This window comes from Varanus komodoensis, unplaced genomic scaffold, assembly GCF_004798865.1.
Source record: "Varanus komodoensis strain SLA01 unplaced genomic scaffold, ASM479886v1 scaffold20_1, whole genome shotgun sequence".
NCBI lineage: Eukaryota > Metazoa > Chordata > Lepidosauria > Squamata > Varanidae > Varanus > Varanus komodoensis.
The window spans coordinates 12,947,500-12,963,999 of NW_025335587.1; the positions used below are offsets into that span (position 1 = coordinate 12,947,500).

Below are 16,500 nucleotides of genomic sequence, written 5' to 3' on the forward strand. Positions count from 1 at the left end.
TCACTGAGAGAGCCAACCCGTGTCTGACCCTTGAGAAGCTGAATGTTTATATGAAACACAGACCCACACAACTCTCTGCTCATAGAAAGCCAGCATGTCAAGGACATGGGTTCTAGCCTAGCTATTCCTGAAATGCTACTTTTCTCTGTGCAGGGATCTGATGCATGCGTATCGGTGTGGTGGAGCATCCAGCCACCTCCTCCTGTGCGCCCCTGATGCACATGCCCACAGGAAGGAGTGCTCCAAGCCCAGCTCCGCTGCAGCTGCTGCCTGCAAAAGCAACGTGTCCATGCAAGCCAGAAATGTTTGTGGCTGGCTGCGATTCCGTGAGCTGCTCTTACCGGTCCCAGGCAAATTGTTCTTCCTCGCTAAACGGCGCCACCGCCTTGACATGCTCTGGGTGCGAGAGCAGAACATTGGCATACTGGACAGCGAGGTAGATCCAGGAGTCACCACAGGCAGTCAGTCCGTGTTGGTGCTTCTTCCGCATTTCTTCGGCTTGCTCCGAGTCGCCCAGGGCGGGCATCGCGTTCACGTGCTGAAGCAGACTGGCGAGAGAGCAGTGAACAAGCAGTGGGTCTGCTTTACGCTTGCGCTTCAGATGAAGAGAGGCGGACTCGGTTGTTAAGATTTATATCCCGCTTTTTCTTGCAACGGACTCAAAGCAGCTCACAACATTCTCTTCCTCCTGGTCTCCACTGCATTACCACAACAGCCCTGTGAGGTAGGCTGGGCTGAGAGTCTGTGACTGGCCTAAAGCTAGCCAGCTAGTGACTGGGGATTCGAAGCTGGAATGCTTGAATCCCGGTCCTGTGCTCTTAACCACTATACCGCACTGCCTCTCCCACTAGTATCGACCTGGTGGTCATTAAAAATATTTTAATTACCAAAGCAGGGGCCCTCCAGCATGCCAGGACAGCGTTTCTCCAGGAGAACAGCAAAGGTTGGGCCTGGCCCAGCCTCTTCCCATCCGGATGGGCTGGACTCCAACTCTCATTAGTCACAACCAGCCGCGCCAGCTGGGAATTATGGGAGTTGCGTTATGCAAAAAGCTGCGAAAACACTTCTCCCCAAGTTAAATAGCGAAGACTGCCAACAGGGTGAGGCGATGCCTTTGTTTATTGCAACTGATGAGTAGAGCCTGCTCTGCCAGACTCTCTCCCAAGTACAGACACCCCAAACAGCTCCTTTTACCCCTCCGCCCATCTGCCACAGTCCTCCCCTTTGGGTAAGGTACTAGGAGGTTGTGGTCTTTCCATCCGCCTACCACAAACCTCCCATCTCATCCCACTACATATATCGACATACATCACATGTGCATTATAATTACCCCATTGTCTATTTGGGGCATGTGAGTTAATATTCATCAACCTATTACGCCTGCCTGCTTAGAACTGCAAATTCACTAGTTCGCCCCTCCCTGGCTTCCCCTTGCCCTATGACTCCCCCCATCCCATAAAACTACTGGGAGGCTGAGATAGGAAGTGGCACACTTTCTTCCAAGCCAATTATCTTTTTCTCCCCTCCTCATTCCTCCAGGCAGGCTTCAGGGCTCGGTTGTTTGCTCCCCCCCGCCCCCCGTTTCTCCATCCCTGAGTGACTTCCTTCAGTTGCAATCCAGCCTGCCCAGCCTCAGGCAGGACGGGAATTTTCTGCATGAAGAGCATGTCCTGCCCTTGATCCTGCTCTCCATTTTATTCTCACAACAACCCTGTGAGGTAGACTAGGCCGAGAGCAAGTGAGTGGCCCAAATCCCCCAGCGAGCTTCCGGGCGGAGCAGGGACTACATCCCGGAGTCCCACTCGTCACCACTGAGCGTCTCCGGCTGCAGCCGTGAGCAGACCTCGAAATGGCTGGAATTGTTTGTTTTGTTCATTTTTCTTGGAAGGATAAAATCCAGGTGCTTGTGCATCCTGGGCACGCAAGAAATGGGAGGGCAGCACTCGGCCTTAGTCCAGGCTCAAAGCTCAAAGCTTTTTATGGACTGACAGATTAAAAGCTTTTATTGAGCTGGCGAACTGCAGGGTGTCCCCCAGCGCCGGTTCCTCCGGCCGGCCAGCTCCGGGAGCCCCGTTCAGCTCATCGCTCGGTCGAGCCAAGCTGAGAGTCGGTACCTGAAAAACGAGTCCGCAGCCGCCACGCGGGATGCCTCGCTCAGAGGCACGGATGGGCTGGAGCTCGTCTCGGCGATCTTCAGGAGCGGTTTCTTGGTCTCAAAGAAAGCATGGAAGAAGCAAAACCTGGGCACAAAAGACACAGATGTCTCAATGCAGGCTGTTGACAGAAAGCAAAATTCCCAAGGCTCGGGCGAGTCCGTGCCTAGGCAACACCCAGGGGCTGGCCCAATTGTGGCCCCCCGACTCCCATGATCCTTTGCCACTGGCTATGCTGCTCAGAGATGCTGGGAGGTGGATGTCAAAACTTCCAGAGGGCACACATTCTGCCCATGCTCTGGCCACTTGGATTAGATTCTAGCTATTACAACCTCAAATATGCCAGCCTCCATTTGAAATATGCCAGCCTCCAAGTTTCTAGCCCTCATGCTTGCAGTAAATAAACATTCATTTATTTAATTCGTTTTTCTACTGCACAATAGCTGAAGCTTGCTGGGTAGTGCGCAACAATTAAGAAAACACACAAAGCCCACAATACAATAAAAAGCAATCAACCTTCCAGGCAATAAACAAAATTTAGAACAATTTAAGTTATTAAAATAACTAGACTAACATCAAAGCTTTGGAGAAAAGAACTTAACCCAGCACTGAAAATAGAGCAGAACTGATGCCAGGCAGCACTCCCTGGGAGCTACAGTCCTCAGGTGGTTTAAAAAGCACAGAAAATAAGAAAGTGCTTTTATTCATATCCCAACCTTCCTCCAAAGACTGCCGCCAGTGTGGTGTAGTGGTTGGGCTGGGGTCCAGAAGATCTAGGCTCTGGTCCCCACTCAGCCATGAAGCCCACTGGGCGCCTCTGGGCCAGGCCCTGTCTCTCAGCTAGTCTACCTGGCAGGGTTGTTGTGAAGATGACGTGGAGAGAGGCCCACCCATGCAAGCCATCTTAGGACACTCGCAAGAGGTGGGGAAAAGACAGGATGCAAGTGCAACGAGAAAAAAATCACAGGGCAACTAGCTGCAAAATTCAGAATAAAAACAACCCATTAAAGTCACGTAAGAGCAGATCAATTAAAAGCGAGCGAGAAAAGAAGGTAAGTAGCACCAACCGACTTAAAGACCCCGTTGGCAACATATTCTTGCCTCTTACCTGATGATATCCGTAATGAACTCCTCTTCCTTCGTTATTTGTGGATTCTCAACGATCCCAACGAGATGGGCAGTAATCCATTTCCTCAGCCGCGTTATACAGTGTCCGGCCAGTTCGCTGCATCGACAGAAAGAAATGAGGAGCTAAAGCCGACACTCGCCTTGCCTCCCACTGGAATCAAACAGGGGACTCGCTCTGTCTGCCCCGTTTGACTTCTGATTTTATGCCAACAAGGATGCACTTCCAGCTACTGCTGTGTGGAGGGGAAATAGTACTTTCTCCCAGGAGCAAGAAGGGCAGGATGGAAATGCAACGGAAGGAAAAGAAAGCCACCGCAACGGAGGGGAATTTAACCGAACCCCATCCTCATGTAACAGGAGGAGGAGGGCTAGCCTAGAATAAATCCAGAAAGACCCCGGCACACTGAATGCACCCCCTGGAGTGGCTTCACAGAGCGGCACCGGCTCCCACACGGGAGCCTCGCCAAAGCATGCGAGGAAAGCCCCCCGGGCCGGACTCCACACTCACTCGTGCTTCTTCTCGTTCTCTTGCTGCCGCTTGGTGGCAAAATCCAGGCATCGGTCCAGATCCGGGCTGAGGAACGTGCTCTTCAGCCAGTCGATGTACTGCAGCAACGCGGAGGGGAGCAAGTGCCGCAACGCCTTCCAGAAGGTCGGCACGACCGGACAGCCCCGGTTGGTGAGGCTGGAGAAGCCGGCAACCACCGCCAGCTGCTTCTGGGGATCGCCGCATCCCTCCAGGAATGAGCCGACGTAGGCTTCCATCTCGGGGGCAAACTGAAACCTACCGGGCAGCTGAAAGAGCGGAGCAGGAGAAGAGGCCCAGTTCAGCGGCGGGGAAGGCCCTAGACTGTATCCCTGCGAGGCCCGGGAGAGCCAGGCTGAGAAAGAAAAATGCTTCCACGAGACGGGGACGCAAATTGCTCTCCGAGCGCAGACGAGCCTCCTTCCGCCCTGGGCCCCACACAGGGCAGGTTTTTATCTGAAGTCAAACGGTCTGCAGATCTGTGGTCACCTACCTTGTTTGACACGATGTGGATTCCGTACTGACGCATAACTTCTCCTCGGAGAACCGTTTTCAGCTGGCGGAGAGACAGCAGCGGGAGGACAGTGCCCAGCAGCCGGAAGCACATATAACTAAGGGAACGCGGAGAGCGGAGTGAGGCGGAGGCAAAATGCAGCAGAACAGCAAAGGGCAAACAAGTCAATCAGGCTGGGTCCAGGCTGGAATTTGTTTCTGATGCCGGAGGCAGTACAGACATGCCGGTGAGACAATGCTTTTTTTTGTAGGAAGGCAGGTAGTTAGAGCCCTGAATTAGGACAAGATCGAGCTGGGTTCAGATCCCTACTTAGCCATGAAGCTCACTGGGTGAACTTAGGCCAATCATTAAGTCGGAGCTTAGTCTACCTTGCAGGGTTGTTGTGAGATTAAAAAGGGAAGGGAGGGGGAGAACCACCCAGATCCTTGGAAGAAAGGTGAGATAAAAATGAAAAATGTACCTTAGCAGGCCATTGTTCCTGACTTTGTGGCCACGCTGCTGAGTTTATTCTCTCAGCCCCACACCAATATTTATATTTTACAACTAATCAGTTCTCCTTGTATCTGTGGACTGGGAAGCTAAATTGTAGCACTGCTAAGAAAGGAAATCTAGGACCTCTTTGAACCAGCCCTTTAAAGGAAACTTTGAATCAGAAAAGTGTGTGGATTTTTTTCTGCCCCCCTAATTTTCTTAAACAATTTGAGATTGGCAAGGAAGGGATTCCTTATAAACTTATAAGGAACTTCCAGTTCCCCAAAATATTATTTTCATTTCTAAAAGAGGTAAAAAGGACATCAACTCGGAGTAGGGCCTTCTCAGACTCTGGCACGTGCTCCCCAGTGAGGTACGTCTGGCGCCGAGCTTATACTCCTTTCGGCGCCAGGCCAAAACCTTTTTATTTAAGCGGCATTTTAAAAGTTAATCGTTTCATGATCCTACCAGTCACTTTTGCTTTGTTCTATTCTGATTTAATTTGATTAATTTGATGTTTGTTTATTGTTCCATATGGCGCTACTGTTTTAATTTTGTGGATGATTTTATTAATGTTTTAAATTGTTTTTAAATTGCTATAAGCCGTCCTGAGAGACTTATATAAAGGACGGCATACAAAAAGCTTTTAATAAATAAATTTAATTTTAATAAATAATTCCTGGACCATGCCAGTTCCATGGGGTTCAAGAAACGGTGGAAGAGGAGAGACAGAAAGGTCATTGCGAAGGAGGCAGGCAGATTAAAGTTCCCCCACAAACCTGCAAGGTCCGCTCTTATCTTGCATCAGCTCCTTTTCGACAGCCTCATTCCAGAAGAGCTCAAAGGTCCCTTCCTTGAGGGCGACCTTCATCAAGTCCAGCCCGACGGTCGGGAGGGCTCTGTCCTTCTTCTCAGACTTTGCAGCCATTTTCAAAACCTCCACCAGCCTACAGAGGAGAGCAAAACGAAAAATATCACACACACCTTTTAAAACGATCTGTACCCTCTCCTGGCTCACAGGCAAGAAATGCTACCGTAAGCAACGGGACTGTATGGCGGAATCAGATGCTCAGAGACGAACTGAGCGATTTGGGCAGGGGTCTTTCCGCAGCGCACCTGGGAAGCGATGAAGCTGCACTCTTCCATGTATGGTTGGACAGAGAAAAGGCCTGCAGGTCTTCTCGGAGGTCATGCCTTTATTTCTTGTCTCGGACAACCTTTGGCTTGTGTCTGGCTTCCAAACCAGAGCAATTTATTTATTTACTTACTTACTTACAAAATTTGTATGCTGTCCAATTACTAATGTCTCTGGACAGCTAACAACATAAATAAATTGATGACCCACTCTGGCTGCAATTAATAAAATACAATTCACACTGGAAGGGGAGGGTAAGGGGCTAGAGAGGACGGCCAGTCAGGGCCCAAGGATGCAAACAAAGCTTTTCTACCACGGAAAAGCAGAAACGTTCTGCTTGCAGGTCACATGCTTTGGCAAGTAGCTAGACCAGCCCCAAACCCCCAGCCAGTCCTGCATTTCACCAGGTTTTTGTTTTGTTTTGTTTAAGGCTATCTAGTACCTGTTAATGATTGGTGAGTTTCTGGCATTTAAGTTCTGCCTTTCCTGAGGTGCCCATGGTAGCATGCATTTTATTTTCACAACAACCTTGCGAAGTAGGTTAGCCTGAGGTGCTGATTGGTCCAATGGCACCCGGTGGACTTCATGGCTGAGTGGAACCTGTATCCCCCACAATGAATCATTCAGCAGCTTACATAATTCTTTGCCTCTCCCTCTTATCCTCACAACAACCCTGTGAGGTAGGGGATAGGCTGAGTTAGTGACTGATTCGAAGCCACCTAGTGAACGTCTCGGCCAGGTGGGGTCCAGAACCCAAATCTCCCAAGTTCCAGTCTAATGCTCTAACCACTAGGCCGCACTGGTTAGCACAGCATTTTCAGTAGAGGAAAAGCACAACTGGAGAAACATCCTAGAACTCTCCCTTTCCATGCTTCATTACAGCTGAAAAGCAACATGGCTCTGGGTGTCCATACCTGGGAATGATTTTTGCTGTAACGACAGCAGGTGAGCCCAGGAGGACCTTCAGTTTTTCTGGCCGGAGGACTCTGGGGAATTTCTGGATGCCCACCAGCAAAAGGTACAGCTGCCCCGGAGTGCTGAAGGCCGAAGTCAGATCTTCCTCCAAGATGTTGAACAGGACCTCTTCAAACACGGTTTCTGGAATCTGAGAAGGGCAAAACAATGGGAAAACCTCTCCGGTTTTGCACTGCACATCGGCCCCAAACGTTGGCTGGGCAAATGTTGGGTTTCCTTCCCTGCAAGTCTATCCATCTTCCTTCTCCAGGGAGGATGCTGCCAATTGGCTTACAAATGTCCCACGTCACTTATCTGGAAACAGCAGGAATTACTCCTGGCAAATACAGCGGGTCGTTCGACACCCTTGGCCATTCTGAACAGGACAAGTCTCAAAGAAAACACGTTTCCAAGAGGCTTCCGGCCGGCAGCTTCCCAGCAGCTGCTTACCTCGGAGACGATGTCAGCCAACGTCTTCCTCGGGAGATCTTTCAGGTGGACATGGTGCTCGGAAAGACCCTGAAGAAGCTGCACGCACCGGAGGAGCGCCTTCGCATCCTACAAAGTCCCAAGGAGAGAGTGAGGCCACTGACGCGGGGAAGGGCCATCGCGCTGGTGGGGAAGGCATCTGGGGAACCCCCCGTGGTCCCAGAGCCAGGCTAGCGGGACGGGCCGAGGTCACCGGTTGTGCAGTGAGAGAGCACGCACTAGTGATGCAGAAAGGCCGATGCTCAACAGGGATAGCAGTGCTGCTGTGACGGGCAGAACGTCCTTGGCACAATTATCGAGGAACCAAGACAACTGCAACTCACCAGGGATCCCAACTGGGGATTTCCCATAAGCCCCCCTTCCCCTGGCTCCCTCCCTCCCTTTCCCTGACCATCACCAGCTGGGTGGTTTCCTGGCTTTCGTGCCTTCGTGCCCACCACCCGCTTCTAAAGGGAGATACCGCTTTCTTAAACAGTATTATTATTACATTTGTATCCCGCTTTCCCTCCTCGTACAAGGTGGCTTACAAGCTTTTCTTCCTCTGTGCTGAATCCTCACAACAGCCCTGTGAGGTCGGTGAGGCTGAGCGTGCCTGGCCCAAAGACACGCAAGAAGCAGCGAGCCAGGTCTTGCGAGTCCCAGCCCAACACCTGAACCTCTACACCAGACTGGTTTCCTAAGGCTCAGTTACTGGGAATAAGACTTTTCAGCAAACATGGGCAAGCATTTGGGCCCTGCCTGTTGTCTGCCTTCACACTCCACTGGAACTTCTTGAACAAATTCTCAAAATCAGAATCTGGTGCTTCAGCCAAAAAGCATTCAGCTTTCCAAGTCTCTGATTTCTGATGCTGGTTTGTTCTGATTGCACTGGTTGGCTTGAAGATCATTTCAGCCCGGTCCCTAAGAAACCACCAAGACCTAATCAAAGCCTTGGTGATTGCGGAGCTGGATGCATGATTGGTCAATCTTTGGGTGAAGAAACAAATGTTTAGGGCAGCTTTGATTATTGGTCAGTGGACAACACTGATTAGGTTTTGAAATAAGCAGTGCAATCTTCTTTCACTGGGAAGGAATCTACTTTTGCAAAGCTGAATTTTTAAAAGTGTGCACCCACAGGTGTAAGAGTATGACTTGACCAATGAAATAGTAATAAATTCATAAATTATAGACTAAAAAGCAATACAGGAAAATCCTGTTGAACAATAATGGGATAATTATTTTTAGTTCTTTTGCTTTAATTATATAGCTTCTTGAAGGAAATATTTCAAAATTCTAAAAGAGGCAGAAAGTTTCTAGTCCTTATGGAAATCAAGATAGACTTGAGAGCATTTCAGCAACTCCTGAAAAATACCCAGTGACTGGAAAAAAAAGTGCTTGTAAGGCCTTCCAGGCAGCAAATTATATTATGCAAAATGTAGTTCATTTGTATAATTTATGAAGGACTGAGAATTCAACTTTCGCTTGTGCTTTCTTTCTACAGGCCTGAACAAAACAGCGGCAGGTAGCATTACCTTTGCAAGGCGTCCAGATTGGAACAGAGCCAGAACCCCAAAAAAGTTTCCAAACAGAGCATTTCTGAAGAGTTTCTGAAACAAGACAGAGTTCAGCACAGAAGATGCAATTAGTTACTCCAATATCCCGCACCAGGTGCTACCAACACGTCTGTGAAGGCCAAGCCAGAGATTCCAGAACAATAAACTGGCCTGCAGAGCTGCTTCCATGCCTGAAATTCTCCTGTTTATGGTGGCCAGGTATGCCAAGCTGCAGCTTGCTGCTGTGTCTTACCTTTTTTACTCTGGCTAAGTCATATTTTTCCGTGAACTGTTCCAGGACTGTGAAGAGGGGAATGGTCTCAAAACCTTGCAATACCTGGAAGGGAAAAAGGAGCAGGGAAAGAAACATCATGGGGCCATCATCTCAGTCTACCTGTGGAACCTGGAAGAAGACAAAAATATTTTCTAGTCCAGCCCCTCATCACCTCTTCCCAAGACTCGGCGATCTTTTCATCCTGGGACTTGCCTTCAGGACTTTTCTCTGCCGCCACAACTGCGTACTTCTTTCGCTGCTCTGCTTATGTTACCTCCCTCCCCAAATTCCTGTAACTGCCACCCTGGCAGGGGATACTGGGAGTTGTGGTTGAACCCCTCTGAAAGGCTTCAGGCTCAGGAGGTCTCCCTCACTGCCCTGTAGGTCATAATCAAAACTAACCTGTAAGAACTGCACATTTCCCCCCTAAGGTGCCATTTACCCTTCCCTCTGCTTACCTCTTCTTCATCTGTGGTCAAATGTAACACTGGCCTGGTTGTTTCTGTTTAGTCACCAAGTCGTGCCCAACCCTTCGCAACCCCATGGACGACATTCCTCCAGGCCTTCCTGTCCCCCACCATCCCCCGGAGTCCACCCAAGCCCACACCCACCGCTCCAGTGACCCCATCCAGCCACCTCATCCTCTGCCACCCCCTTCTCCTTTTGCCTTCAGTTGTTCCCAGCATCAGGCTCTTCTCCTGTGAGTCCTTCCTTCTCATTAGGTGGCCAAAGCATTTGAGTTTCATCTTCAGCACCTGGCCTTCCAAAGAGCAGTCAGGGCTGATCTCCTCTAGGACTGACCGGTTTGATCGCCTTGCGGTCCAAGGGACTCACAGAGTCTCCTCCAGCACCGCAATTCCAAGGCCTCAATCCTTCGGCACTCAGCCTTCCTTATGGTCCAGCTTTCACAACCATACATTGCAACTGGGAAAACCATAGCCTTGACTATACGCACTTTTGTCGGCAGGGTGATGTCTCTGCTTTGAAGGTTTTCATATTTAACTGACAGATTTTAAGGTTCAACTTTTCTATTTTTATGGTGCAAGTTTTAACGCCATGAGTCCCCTTCCATCTCCATTATGGGGAATAGGTGGGCCATCAATATAATAATGTTCATGATGCCTCATATTCATTCTCTTCAGGGGAACTGAAACATGCGAGGAGCAAAGCTGGGACCAGCTGCCTGATCTTTCTTGGAGCACTGCACCTGGAAAAAATACCTCTGGGGGAGACAGCATGGCCAGCAGCAATGCATCCTGCCTGCAAACAGGCCTGGGGAATACATCGTATTATTCCCATGCTGCAGATAGGAAAACTGAGGCTGACTGAGGATGGCTCGTCTAAGATTAACCACTCAGTTAATGGCAGAGGTGAGAATGGAACCAGGGACTTCTTGATTTGTAGTTAACCCTTTCAGCAACTACAAAATCTGAATCATGGAACACCAACCTGAGCCAATGCCAGGGTGAATCCTGGACGGGCGGCCTCTCGAGTTGCTCCCAATCCATCAATCAGGCGCTTCAGCGTGTATTTCAACAAATCTTCATTCTAAAGTAAGTTATCAAAATGGTTAGGGGAAGAGTGGGGGGGGTCACCTCCTCTGTATTTCCGAAGATTTCTAAACAGAAACAGAGATGCTTTCAACTTTGACAAAGTTTAGAAGAGAAGCAAGGAAAGATGACATGCACATGGTGGGCATGTCGTGAGCGGAGCCGGCTGGTGCCAGAGGTCAGACTAGATGGCCTGGGAGGCCCCTTCTGACTTGCTCTATTTCTATGTTTCTATGAAAATGCACCCATGCAATGAAATCCCTCTCCCCAAAATACAAATATTAAAGCTATTTGGAACCTGTCTGTAAATTAGAGGTCGCATATACTTTGTTGGAAAGTGCTACTGAAGGGGCTGCACTTCAAAACATCTGGAGATTCCCAGATGAACCTACAGGGTGTGGATTTAGAAACATAGAAACACAGAAACAGAGCGAGTCACAAGGGGTCTCCCGGGCCATCTAGTCTGACCTCCGGCACCAGTTGGCTCCGCTCACGACATGCCCACCATGTGGACGTCCAGCCTATCCTTGAACATCCTCGCCGATGGGACCTCAACCACCTCCCATGGAAGCCCATTCCACTCCCTCGGGGTCCTGACTGTCAGGAAGTGCTTCCTGGCATCCAAATTGAACCTGGGTTCCCTGAGCTTTGCTCCGTTGGAGCGCGTCCTGCCTTCCTCTGCAGGGGAGAAGAGGTCTCTACCCATCTCCATGTGACATCCCCTCACATACCTGCATGTTGCCAACAGATCCTCTCTGAGTCGCCTCTTCTCCAGGCAGAAGAGACCCAGTTCCCTCAGTCTCGCCTCATACAGCTTCCCCTGCAAACCAGCCACCAACCTTGTGGCCCTACGCTGCACTGACTCCAACCTGGCCAGATCCTTCCTGTAATGAGGGGCCCAAAACTGAGCACAATACTCCAGTTGCGGGTGCACCAGAGTCGTGTAGAGTGGTAGTAATACCTCTCTCGATCTAGAAGCCGCACTTCTGGCTATGCAGCCAAGGGTGGCACTTGCCCTCTTGGCCACCGCATCACCCTGCTGGCTCATGTTCAGCCTGCAGTCAATCAGCATCCCGAGGTCCCTTTCACAAGTGCTGCTCTCCAGCCACTTGTCCCCTAACCTGTACTTATGACACCCATTCCTGTACCCCAAGTGCAAGACCTGGCACTTATCCACATTGAATGCCATCCTGTTGTCTCCTGCCCACTTCCATAGTCTGTCCAGATCCTTTTGGATCTGGAGTACCTGCTCCTCAGTTGTGGCCACTGCTCCGGTTTTAGTGTCGTCTGCGAATTTGATCAGCAGACTGTTCACCCCTTCTTCCATGTCGTTAATGAAAAGATTAAACAGGATCGGCCCCAGGACAAGAGGCCTGGGGGACCCCGCTTGTCACTGGCTGCCGTCCCAGTGATTCCCCACTAATGGTTACCTTCTGCTTTCGGTCAGTCAACCATGCCCTAATCCACCGTACAGTGCTTTGGTGTATCCCATGATTTAGTCATTCCCCCGCAGCCAGTCCCAGAAGTGAACCTCTCCTTGCCAGTGGTGCGAAGGCTGCACTCTGCACATGCTCAGGAGTGTCATTCTCAACATCCACTTTACAGACTCCATCTCTCCCACAGGAATCAAGCACCAGGGAGGCACTGCTTTGCTATGCGCAACACAGCCCAAAACACAAGATCTGCCCCCCCACACCCCAATAAGCAAAACGGGGTCAGATTCTCACAGGTTATAAGAACAAGGATTCTTATGCCCTGAAGGTCCAGGGGCATCCAATATATTGAAGCTAAGCAGGTCTGGGGCTGGCCTGAGCTTGGAGGGGAGACCACCAGAAAACTGGATATAAAGATGATAATAACACTTTGCAATATTCCACTGGCCTCGTTCAGTCAGTTACTTGATTCGGGAAATCTCAGCCAAGCTATGCACTGAATTATAGGGCACCATCCCAGGCAGGTTTGGACCGCAAAAGCCCTACAGCCCGGCTTGTACCCCACCATGTTCTGTTTTGCTTATTTAACAGGTGACATCGGATTCACCTGCATCAGAGCAAAGCCAAGTTGTGAAGATGAAAAAGCACTTTCGTACAGGAGCAGAGAGGCAATAGAGGGATTTTGGACCAGTCCAAAGCTCCTTGTAAATGCGCCCTGTCAGCTCCCATTCCGCCCCAGGACCCTAGTTTTCCACTCCAGCGTGGCACTTCTGGAACCCCTGGAAACGATACGGGGCAAGCGAGCCTCTGAGCGCGTCCAGAGGACGCTCGCAGGGATCGCGACCCGAACAGCTCCCGATCGTCGGGAGAAGGATAAAGCCGAGGACTGCGCGGCAAGGCTGCGCCCCGGGAGCGTCTGGAAGCGAGGGAGAAGGCCGGCCCGTGCGCGCCCTTACTTCCTGGTTCTCGCGCAAGTAGCGCAGCAGCTCCTCCGTGGCCCGCAAGCGGATCTCCTGGTCGGGCTTGGCGATGTCCCAGAAGAAGTCCAGGAACTGCCGGTTCTGCCCCAGGAGCCGCCCCGGGTGCGAGATCGCGGCCGGGACCGGCGCCTCCTCCTCGCCGCTGAGGGCTCCGGCCATGCTGGGGGAGCGCGGCGAGGACACACGTGGGGACGGCGCAGCCGGAACACGTGCAACTCCTCTTCCGGGTTAAGACCGCGAGGGGGCCGCTCCGCAGGCGGCGCAGGAAGTCCGCAGCGCCGCGCCTCGCCTGCCCCTCGTGGAAACGCGGGCCTGTGCAGGCGCCGCGCTCCTGGCACGGGCGACTCCGGCCCCAGCAGCCGCAGCCAGCGGGGTCAGCCCTCTGGGGAGGTGTAGTCCAGCGCGGGCGCCTTCCGCATGCGTTGGACCGCGCCTCCAGGAGCAGCCCGAGCCGAATCCGCTCTGCCCAGGACGATGCAGTTTGGCATGCGTCTGAAGCGCTGTGGCACAACAGGCGGCGTGCGAATGCCTGAAGTGCACGAACAACACGTAGCAAAGTCCTGCAAGGAGAAAGAGGGCGCGAGGAGGGTTTGGGATGCGGTCGGCACGGGTCGTCGAGCCGCCTCGGCCTCCGGAGCGCCCTGTCCGCGGCGCCTGCAAATCCCGGCCGGGCATCCGCGCCTGATGGCGCCCACCCGTCCCTTGCTCGGTCTCCTTTTCCATCGAAGGCCATGGTCTGCACGGGTGTTAAAGTTAAAGGTAACCTGTCCAGGAAAAGGCCTTTCTTTAAATGCCCACACACCTTCCTTCCGCCAGGTGATCTACAAGGCAGCTCAACGAAATTTGCCCCCAAGGAGAACACCACGTATGAACGGGCGGCATCTCTTCCAAGGCTTCCTCTGTTGGACAAGCTGCCTGTCCTAAGCCTGGGCTGTAATGGCTGCTTAGTTCGCATCCAGGCTCCATCTTTGTGAGTGGGCACTTGATTAGCACCTTATTTGGGGGCTCAGTCCATTGCTCCCCACTTTCCTGCTTTTAAATTCTTAAGGCACAATCCTTCAGTTTAAGCTGAAAAATACTAGAAACTCCCAGTATGTAACTTCTTAATTTACATTGAAACATATGCAAATATATTCAAATTGGTGGGGGGCACAATTCTGCAGTGGCCAGGTACACATTCTTACAGGTACTTTCTTCAGTCTTCCAGGAAGCCTTTTTTTGCAGCCTTCCAATCTGGGGAAAAAAATGGGCAGCTGTCCCCAAAAGTCCATATATTGAGAGCTAGGGTGGCGCAGTGGTTAAGATCGCGGGGCTGGAACTCAGGGGATCTGGTTTCTAGTCCCCACTCAGCCATGGCACCAACTTTGGGCCGGCCACAGACACTCAGCCCAACCTACCCTGCAGGGTTGTTGTTGCGAGGATAAGATTGAGAGCAGCAGGAGGAGAATGATGGAAGCCCATTTGAGGTAACAGCAGTGGAACTGATAATTGCAAAGAACTGGAAGGAGAAATGGAATCTTCAGTTAATCGAAAGGGATAATAAAGGTTGGACTAGAGCAGTTAATTAAAAGTTGATGTTTGAGGTTAAGGTGAAAAGGGGATGAAAAAGAAGACTGATTTTAAGACTGATTGGGTTTGTTTATTGAATATGTACTAAGAAAAGAGAACGGTATTAAACCTTAAGCTGATGCAGTGCAATTTTGGATGGGGGTATTCCTGAAAGAGCGGAAGATTGGAGCTATAAGCAAAGAAGAAGAAAGAAAGAAAGAAAGAAAGAAAGAAAGAAAGAAAGAAAGAAAGAAAGAGGGAAAATATACAGCCATGGTCCTGATTGAGGGGTGCACTAAGTGTGGTTGTGTGCAGGTTTTTTTGTATATCTTATTTATTTATGTACATTTTATATGCCACCAATAACTGCCAAAAGGCCTTCCTAGACAGCTTACAACAACATATTAGACATATTAAAACAACAGATTAAACATATGTATAAAACAGAATATTTAAAACCTATTAAAACAATTAAAAGATTAAAGCATCAATATAACAATATAAAAAGGCCACCAGCATTCACAGGGTTCAGTATTGATTTTTTTAAGTTTGTTGTTTTGATTCTTTTTATTGTATCATGCATTTTGTAACTGTAGTTTTAAAAAATTAAAAGTAAGCCCTTTTGAGTTCTTTGTAAAGAAAAACGATGGGATATACATCTAATAAAGTAATGACAATGGATAAATATTTTGACAGAGGATAGTCCCTTGTTCACTCCAACACTGCCTCCATCAAACAACAACCACCTGGCCAATTTTTCCACTCACATTTCCTCCATGGAAGCCCTCATATTAGACTAAAAAGTACAAGCAAGAAGTATTTTATGCAACGCAATTTAACACTGAGTAGCGCAAAACCAAGGCAGCAGGAAAGCGTGGGGAAGCCCTATTTGCCACTGAGGGCCACTGCTATTCCCTAGCGATCTTCTGGGCTTCCACCAGGGAATGGACGCCTGTAGCCATCATCTCTCTGACCCAGGCAGAAAACGATCAAAAGGCGTTTGGGTTCTGCTGCTTTGTGGAGGGAAACCAGTGGAGGCAGGTGACGAGGTCTGCTTGGCTGAGATGCAGGAAGCAGGGGTGGTTGAAAAGTGGCAGACTGTGGCCGGAGAGGATGAAGAAAGCTGGTCTCAAGGGTGAAAAACTCTAGCAGAAACTTTGTTTTGTTTGGGGCAAAAACTCAAGCAGAAATTCTCTTAAATGGCGGAGATCGAAGCTTCCCTTTCTTAGTCATCTAGCCTAAATCTTAAGGACATGAAAGCAAGACCCGCTGGATCACCAGGCACTGATCTGGTACAGCATTCTGTTCATGCAGTGCCCAGCTAGCAAAGTGCCTTTGATACTAAAGGTAGCACAGAAACATGAGGACCGGTAGCTTGTGTGTACACAGTGGCCTACCAGGTGACCATAGGAAGCCTACAAGCAAGACTTGAGTGCAATAGCACGCGCCTACCCGTTTTCTCCAGCAACTGGTATGTAGAGAGATGCTGTTTCTGGCATGGGAAGTGGCATGGAAACCTAAGCATTAGCACCCAGGGGATATGCTTCTCCTTTTGAAGTTGTCCAAGCTCCTTTGAAAGCTGCCCAAACTGGTGGGCATGCCTGCCTCTTGTAGCAATGAATTCCATAGCTTAATAATGCACAGAGTGAAGAATTCCCTCTCACAGCAAACTCGCGTGACAAGTGGCAACATAAACAGAGCAAAAGCACTGAAAATCCATCATACTCAGGGGTCCCTGAAGTTCACAGAAGTGCAAAGAAGAGTTAGGGGGAAAAACGGAGAGGGCACCCCCCACAACAACCCCATGAGACTT

General features: G+C 50.1%; 1 protein-coding gene across 1 annotated transcript in view; it reads right to left on the bottom strand.

Annotated features, from left to right (window-relative positions):
- Positions 1 to 13,298, bottom strand: part of MYBBP1A (MYB binding protein 1a) — a 51,837-nt gene extending 38,539 nt beyond the window's left edge. Inside the window, exons 1-12 of the mRNA XM_044430366.1 lie at positions 13,116 to 13,298; positions 10,626 to 10,724; positions 9,156 to 9,239; positions 8,882 to 8,956; positions 7,332 to 7,439; positions 6,842 to 7,032; positions 5,572 to 5,739; positions 4,301 to 4,418; positions 3,790 to 4,076; positions 3,262 to 3,378; positions 2,115 to 2,240; positions 342 to 548 (exon numbers count right to left, since the gene is read on the bottom strand). Of these exons, the coding sequence (XP_044286301.1) occupies positions 342 to 548; positions 2,115 to 2,240; positions 3,262 to 3,378; positions 3,790 to 4,076; positions 4,301 to 4,418; positions 5,572 to 5,739; positions 6,842 to 7,032; positions 7,332 to 7,439; positions 8,882 to 8,956; positions 9,156 to 9,239; positions 10,626 to 10,724; positions 13,116 to 13,298 (1,763 nt within the window). The remainder of the gene's footprint in view (positions 1 to 341; positions 549 to 2,114; positions 2,241 to 3,261; positions 3,379 to 3,789; positions 4,077 to 4,300; positions 4,419 to 5,571; positions 5,740 to 6,841; positions 7,033 to 7,331; positions 7,440 to 8,881; positions 8,957 to 9,155; positions 9,240 to 10,625; positions 10,725 to 13,115) is intronic.
- Positions 13,299 to 16,500: the final 3,202 nt, after the last annotated feature.